General features: G+C 43.9%; 1 protein-coding gene across 1 annotated transcript in view; it reads left to right on the plus strand.

The window, feature by feature from the left end:
- The window catches only part of DNAH8 (dynein axonemal heavy chain 8), a 548,480-nt gene extending 540,564 nt beyond the window's left edge, over window positions 1-7,916 (plus strand). Inside the window, exons 92-93 of the mRNA XM_074989796.1 lie at window positions 6,446-6,567; window positions 7,629-7,916. Coding sequence (XP_074845897.1) covers window positions 6,446-6,567; window positions 7,629-7,916 — 410 coding nt within the window. The remainder of the gene's footprint in view (window positions 1-6,445; window positions 6,568-7,628) is intronic.
- Window positions 7,917-8,302: the final 386 nt, after the last annotated feature.

Below are 8,302 nucleotides of genomic sequence, written 5' to 3' on the forward strand. Positions count from 1 at the left end.
TATATCTTGATATCCAGTGCTCTAGTGGTCAGCTTCTTGTGAGGACATTGTTGCAAGCCACACTAGGACCACAGACAAAGCATTTCAACAGCAATGGTCGGGCAGGGGCTTTCTGACTTTGCAAGGGAGATCCAGTACCCTGTGGAAGACCTTCCATCTGAAGGATTCAAATTATCTGCAGAAAAGACAGGTCAATCCCTCCTTGCAATAAAAGATTCCAGAGCCACTTTGCATCCTCTGGGAATTTACACACCTGCATGAAAAAAGATACAGTAAATCTTGGATGCACAGATATCCTGCACTCCTCAATTTCCTCCTTCAAGAGGCATTATGAACCTCACTGGAAAAAAAGTGTTCTTCTTTGAGTGTCCTGGAGGGTGCTCCACCTTAGGTGTCAGGCTAGCCCTGGCACCACAGATCAGAGATCTTCATAGACGTTTTCAGCCAGACTGCGCATATACAGGCTCCGGCGTGTCACTCTTTGAATTCCTTCATGGTTCATTATACCTAAGATAGAGTCGTGTTATAGTTACAGTTCAACTATAACATTGTTATGGTTAAATTTTAAAGTTTATAGTTGAAGTTAAAGTTTAGCTTGTTAGAGTTATTGTTGCTACCTCATGGACTCCTACTAGTTCTGTTAGTTATTGTTTAAAAAAAAAAAGAGAAAAAATAAAGAAATCAAGTTTTTTCTATTAACTAACTGTTGGACAAGCTTACATAACCATGCCGGGAACTGCTGGTTTCAAGAAATGCTACCATGCCACAAGGCAATGCCCACCTCAGACAGACACTCTAAATGTATTTGATATTTGGGAGAAGGGCATGTTCCCCAGAAGTGCCCGCACTCTTCAAAACTCACTTCACAGGCTCGGAGACACAGGGAAATGTGGTTGTGCATGATCCCGTTTGACATGGCACTCCAGCTGTCTTCTCTTGAGAGTGCTGAGTCTTCTGAGGATAGCCAGCACAAGGGCAGGGCACTCTCCTCTGAAACTGCTGCACATAAGTGTCTGAGAGCTTCCCCTACTTAATTGTTGCCTAGTCTGCCCAGAGGAATGACGAGTGAGACTGAGGGCATCACCGAATTGGTCTCTGGCATGTCTCAAAAGGCTAAGACCAAGAAATCGGTCCCTTCAATGGCACTGAGATATGAAATGGAACTGGGAGCCAGATCAGTCTTGGAACATTCCAAGTCAGCACCAGCAGTGCTTGCAGCACACCAATCGGCACTGAGAGGCCCGAGTTCAACGGTGCCATCTGCCCCAGCAATGATTGCAGCACCGACTGCGGCACTGATTCATGCAGTGCCTACGGCGGCACTGGTCCACGTGGCACCTGCAGCAATGGCACCTCACTGTGAAACCACAGCACATTCACCATAGGCACTGAGTGCCCCAGCACTGACTACTTCTCAGCCTACCAAGGACCCGACTAAGACACCAGCACCAACACCTGAACCAGACAGAGGCCACAAGCATACCAAAGCTACTTATAAATCCAAGCACAGGCGTACTCCTGAGCCCTCTCAACAACACTCACTATCACTGCCTGTCTCTCTGTTACCTCTGAATTATCTCTTGAACAGTATTTGATTCCATTGCCATTTCTCTGTCCTTCCTCACCATGCCACAGAGTGAGGTCACCTTCGCTATTTTTGAAACTGTGATCTCCTTCATTGTATGAAATTGAGTTACAGCGGCACTGGGGTAGACGTCCCTCCACAATGCCACCCCATTCATCAAGATGATCATGTTTGTATTCCTCACATAGACATGGCTATAGATATCACTCCCCACACAGGTGCTACTCCTCTGCACTAGATCCCGGGACAACGAGAAACATTATCATCAGGACCAGGACATGTGTGTGCGGTGAAAGTCACCAGAGAGGTATTCAGTGGCATCCTGGTCACCCTGCCCATCTCTGGTAGTGCCACCACCATCAGAGCCTTAACCTCCATTTCCTCCCCCTCCATCAGGGGTAAGAAAAGGCTTGCTTCTCATACACTGATGTGCCTCCTCAAGCACCCTCCCCTACTGATGCCTCATCATCCTCACCAGATGAGGTAGTCATTCCCAGTGACATATCTCCCCCGATGATCTCAGAGTGTTTCAGGACCTGTTTCAGAGGGTAGACAGTAGCCAGGGTCTTAAACTGGCAGAGGTTCAAGAAAGAATAAAGGGACTCTTAAAGAATCTCTGAGACACCCCCACCCCTGCCTGGTTTCTTCAAAAATTGCCATCCCTCTTGGACAGGCTATTGTGGAAGTGGCTGATAATATATGGCAGATGCCAGCATCCGTCCCTGCCACCAATAAAAAAACAGACAAGAAATACTTCATCCCTTCCACTGGTATGAAATACCTGTTCACCCACTCACAACCAAACTCACTGGTGGTGGAGTCTTCTCAGCAGAGGGCTAAAGTGCTTCAGTGTAAGTCGACGGACAAAGATTCTAAGGCTGTGTCTGCACTAGCTTCCAACTTCAAAGGGAGCATGGTAAGTAGAGTATTGGGAGATTATTAGTGAAGTGCTGCGGTGCACATGCAGCACTTCATTAAGCTAATTCTCCCCTGCGGCAACTTTGAAGTGGCAAACTTAGTGCTGGCTTGTGTGCAGCCGCAGCTAACTTACCAGTACTTCAAAGTGCCGGGCTACGTCGAAGTCCCTTTACTCCTCAAAATTTTGTGATTTTGATGCATCCAGCATTGGATAGCGACAGTATACAGACCCATTAATCATGATTTTCACAGATGGGTCATGATGCCAAACGATGTCCTCCAATCCTTACGATGGTGGACTATGCAGGACAACCTGCTCTCAGGCATCCCATTTCATCAGCCACTACTGACCACTCCGATAATGACAGAGGCCTCCCTTCTGGGATGGGAAGCCCACCTCAACAGTCAGTCTTTATAGGGCTGGTGGTCCACTGTGGAGATGTCTGTCCATATAAACCTTCTGGAACTCAGAGCACTACGCAATGTCTACGGACATTTTCTGCCATGCATCTGCGGTGCACCTGTCAAAATTCAGACAATATGGCTATGATGTATTACATCATTGCCAAGGAGGGGCTCATTCTGGATCTCTTTGCACAGAGGTGATCTGCCTGTGGAACTGGTGCATTCGCCATGACATAATGCTGGTATCATCTTACTTACCAGGCGCCAACAACATGGAAATGGATGCCTTGAGCAGTGCTTTGCACCAGGCCATGAATGGGAGATCTGCCATGACATTCTTCTCCCTGTAGTTCATGGATGGGGGTTTCCAGTCATAGACTTATTTGCCACCCATCTGAATTGCCAATGCAAGCAATACTGCTTCAGAACGGGTCTGGGACTGAACTTGCTAGGTGAAGCATTCTTAATCAGTTGGAGAAGTCTGCTACTTTACATGTTTCCTGCAACAGTGTTAATTCCCAGAGTGCTAGAGAAAAGCAACAGGGACAGAGCCAAGCTCATGCTGATAGCACCTGCATGGGCACACAAGCACTGGTTCCTTATCCTGCAGAGGATGTCATTGCACATGCCACAGCTCCTGCCTTCTCCCATAAATCTGTTGACTCAGAATCAGGGCGCAATCATCCACCCGCAATCTCACACTCTCCACCTCATGGCCTTGCTCATTGCTGGTTCAACAGTGCGGAGAATTTGTGCTCAGACCAAGTGAAAGAGGTCCTCATGCAGAGCAGATGACAGAATACATGTAAGACTTACCTTTCTAAGTGGAAGCGATTCACAGTCTGGTGCTCCACCAGGCAACTGTCTCTGAGTGAAGCACCAATCCATACTATTCTCGACTATCTGTTGGACCTGAAACAACAAGGTTTAGCTTTGGCATCTTTGAACGTGCATCTGGCTGCAATATCAGTGTTCAGGCACACATCTGATGGCACGTCAGCCTTTGCTCACCCAGTCATAGCATGTCTCCTCAAAGGACTGGCTAACCTGTACCCCTGAGGTGGCCTGTTGTGTTTCCATGGAGTTTGGACTTAGTTCTAGAGACACTAACGAGAGGCCCATTTGAGCCTCTGGCCACGGCCCCACTCCAATTGCTGCCGTTAAAGACCACCTTCTTCCTGGTGATTACATCTGCTGGAAGGGTGAGTGAGCTGTGCGCTCTGATGGTGATCCCACCATATACCATTTTCAACAAGGATGGGGTGGTACTCAGATTACATCCCTGCTTCATCCATAAGGTTGCCTCAGAGTTCCATGTTAATGAGCCAATAGTGCTCCCGGTGTTTTACCCTAAATGGCATTCCTTGGCACGTGAGGTGCAAATGCACTCATTAGATGTGAGAAGGGCCTTGGCCTTCTACATCAACAGAACCAACCCCTTTTGGAGGACTGAGAGGTTGATGGTATCTATAGCCTACTGCTCAAAGGGCGAGGCAATATCTTTGCAGAGACTGTTTAACCTTATCACATCCTGCTTCACAATTTGCTATTCCCTGTGGGGCATGTCCTTACCGTGCCAGCCAAGGGTGCACTTGACCAGACTGGTGGTAGAGTTGACAGTGTTCTTCAGAGGAGTCCCCCTTCGTGACATCTGCGCAGCAGCGACCTGGGCACTATCTCATCCACTGGCAAATGACTGAGGATACCTCTTTGTCCACAGCGATGCTATCTGTACCGGACAAGACTTGAATCTGGTACCCGCCTTTTAGTTTATTTGGGGAGGGAGTACTGCTACTCAGTCACCTAAGATGGAGCACTCATGGGGACACTCAAAGAAGAAAAAGAAGTTACTCATCTTCATACAGTAACGATAGTTCTTAGAGATGTGTCCCCGTGGGTGCTCCACCACCCATCCTTTCTCCCTGCTTCGGCTTCTTCTTCTGTATTCTTGTGTTTCAGATTCAAAGCGGTTTCTAGGAACTGGCTGAGTCCAGACCGTGCACGTGACTGAAAGAGTGCAAAATGGCACTTTGGAGCGTAAGCTTGTGTGGTCCGGCTGAAAATGGCTATGAACATCTCTGATCTGTGGCACCAGAGCAAGCCTGATACCTAAGGTGGGGCATCCATGGGGACACATCTTGAAGAACCATTGTTACTGCACAAAGGCGAGTAACTTTTTTTTCCTAGAGCGTACACCAGCTACCCCACAATCAGCAACATCTCAGCCATCTACATACTGATTTTTATATATTAGTTAAGCCCCAAGTTCCCAGGTGCAATTTTATTTGCTGCAACAGCTCAAATATCTGCACTCCTTTGGTGACTACCTTACTCTTTTTTGTCAAAACTGGGAAAGAACATATAACCACTGACAAGTGGGTATTGGAGATCATCTTCTCCGCAGGATATTCAAACAACTTTATTTGTCTCTTTCCCTCCTGTCCACCCCTCTTACTTCCCTCTGGAGGGACCCTGCTCATGAACACCTTTTACATCAGGAAACAAACTGTCTTCTGAACCTAAGTGTTACAGAATCAATTCTCACCGAGCACAGAGGTGAGGGCTTCTGTTTTAAATATTTCCTGTTAACGAAAAAGAACAATGTTTGGAGAAACATTTTTGGATCTATGATCACTCAACAGGTTTGTAAAGATACAATGCTTTAAGGTGATTACTTTTGTGACAATTATTCTATCTTTTGACCAAGGGACTGGTTCTTGGCTCTTGACTTACAAGATGCTTATTTTCATATCAAAATCCACCCATACCACAGAAGATTTCTACAAGTCACTCTGCGACATGACTACTTCAATATAAAGTGCTCCCACTCTGTCCATTTTCAGCACCCAGAATATTTTCAAAAGTCTTTTCTGTGGTAATGGTACACCTTCGAAACAAGGAATTACAATATTCCCATATTTAGACAATTGCCTTTTCATTGACATACCTCCTAGATGTACTGAACACTACAGTAGCCACTTATATTAGGAAGTTTCCTAGGATCATAAATGGGAAATAGACCCTTCCATTCTTCACAGCATACTTCTACCTTGGCAAGTTCCAAAGATTCACCATGGCCAAAAACATAAGATGCTCCCAAGGCTAGCTTGTCCAAGAGTAAATTGTTTAGAAATTCCTTCATAGAATCTGTGTTATTTGCTTATTCTGTCAAATAGTTTGTAAACAGAGAAACAGTAAATCAAAGGACCCACCACTTTGGTGGAAGTCTGTGATCAGGCAACAGCTACTGAGGAGGATTGAGATAGCTGGCACTATTTTCAGGAACAATGCAGATACTCACTGCCAAGAGAAGTGTCAAACATAGGGTCTGTACCCAAAGTGTGTACCTAAATGCCCAGAGCCAAATCCCAAATTCTTCCTAGCTCTAGCAAGCCAAACGCAGATGAGACCTCAGATTTGAATCCAGTCCAGGAGTGTGTGGACTGTTCACCACGTTGAGCCCATCCAGGAGTGTAATATATGGTCAGTTCTTTTGCTCAAATAAGTTACACTAAATCCTGTGGCTTGACTTTTCAGGATTCCTGACAGCAATGAGACAAGAAGCAACTCGAGCACATAAAGGCTGGGCATTAGATACAGTTACAATACATAATGAAGTTTTAAAGCAATCTAAAGAAGAAATCACCACACCACCTGCTGTATGTATGACATATGAAGATATTTTTGTATTACATGCTGTATTTGATATATTGTTTTCATAAGTAAGGCATTTCAAATTGCTACAAGAAAAGTTGACACTGTATTTGCCTCATGGTTTTTACCCATTTTAGAAATACAAATAATAGAAAATGTGAGGATTCTTACTTTACATTCTCTTTTGCAGTTTATAAAATAAATTATTAAAGAAATATTCAATATTCACTTTAGGCTATATTAACTCTTGGATTCTGTATTGAACTGAAATTGAACGTATCCATGTCATTTGCTAAAAAAATATGAGACAAAGTTGCACGATCAGCCACGGAATAATTATGGCATCTAATTTTACCATTTATATAAAATACTTCAGAGTGGCTGTGTCTACACTAGCCCCCTTCTTTAAAGGGGGCATGGTAATCATCCAGATTGGGAAGTAATAATGAAGTGCTGCAATGAATATGCAGCACCTTGTTAGACTAATTCTCCCCGGGGCAACTTCGAAGTTGCAAACTTCAGAGCGCTGTCATGCCATGTTGCTGGGGGCACTTCAAAATACCCCAAAATTAAGCTGCGGATACTTCGAAGTACTCCCAAAATTAAGTAAGTAAGGGCACTTGGAAGTAAGAAGTAGAGCGAGGGTATTTCAAAGTGCCCATAGCTACATGGAGTGCCGGAATTTCAAAGTTTGCAACTTTGAAGTTGGTGTGGGGAGAATGAGCCTAATGAGGTGCTGCATATTCACCGCAACACTTTATTTTTATTCCCCAATCTGGCTGATTACCATGTCCTCTTTGAAGAAAGAACAAACAAAAAAGGGGGCTAGTGTAAATACAGCCATGTGTATTAGACAGTAACTTCCTTAGTTCAATAACATAATTCTGTGAAGATTTTTCAAGTTATTTAATGCTAGATTATAACTTCCCTTCGTTTTGCTTTTTTATTGCAGACCTTTCTAACTATAATACACATGCTTATTTTGTGTGGCTTAATTTAGTTATTCATTTTATAAGTTGAACTGGATAACTTCTAAGTTTAACATGCCTGCTTACTCTCCATACAGGAAGGGGTTTATATTTATGGACTGTACTTGGATGGCGCAGGCTGGGACAGACGTAATAGTAAACTCACCGAACCTACACCAAAGATTCTTTTCACAGTACTCCCTGTGGTGCACATATTTGCTGTTAACACAACTGGTCCCAAGGATCCCAAACTCTATGTTTGTCCTATTTACAAGAAACCCCGGAGGACGGATTTAACCTATATCACTGTGATCTATTTAAGGACAATCGTATCTCCAGATCACTGGATACTGAGAGGAGTGGCACTCCTGTGTGACATCAAATGAACCCTGTCCTTCACCCTAGGATAGAAACTTTATGAACTGTGGAACATATAACCAGTTATAACTATTCTAAGTTGCCTTTTTTTCTAAAGGTTTAACATTCTGCCCTTTGTCCATTATATTAAATCTTTCAGTATAAGTAATTTAAATGCAAGTTCTAAGAACAATTCTTTTCTTCCTCATTCTAAATAAGTTATTGAACTGGTGATGGAAATTTTTATTTCACTGGTGATGTTTTTAGTGAAATAGCTCAGTAATTGTAACATTTGAGAGTCTGCATAACACTACTTAAAAAGCAAAGAATAAAATTAGTGAAAGATATTGAAAACAAAAGGTACAGTTGCGTGCTCATTTTTTCTGTTTTCTCTTATATCATACTTCAGTGAGAT

The sequence above is a fragment of the Carettochelys insculpta genome, chromosome 3 (assembly GCF_033958435.1).
Source record: "Carettochelys insculpta isolate YL-2023 chromosome 3, ASM3395843v1, whole genome shotgun sequence".
Classification (NCBI taxonomy): Eukaryota; Metazoa; Chordata; order Testudines; family Carettochelyidae; genus Carettochelys; species Carettochelys insculpta.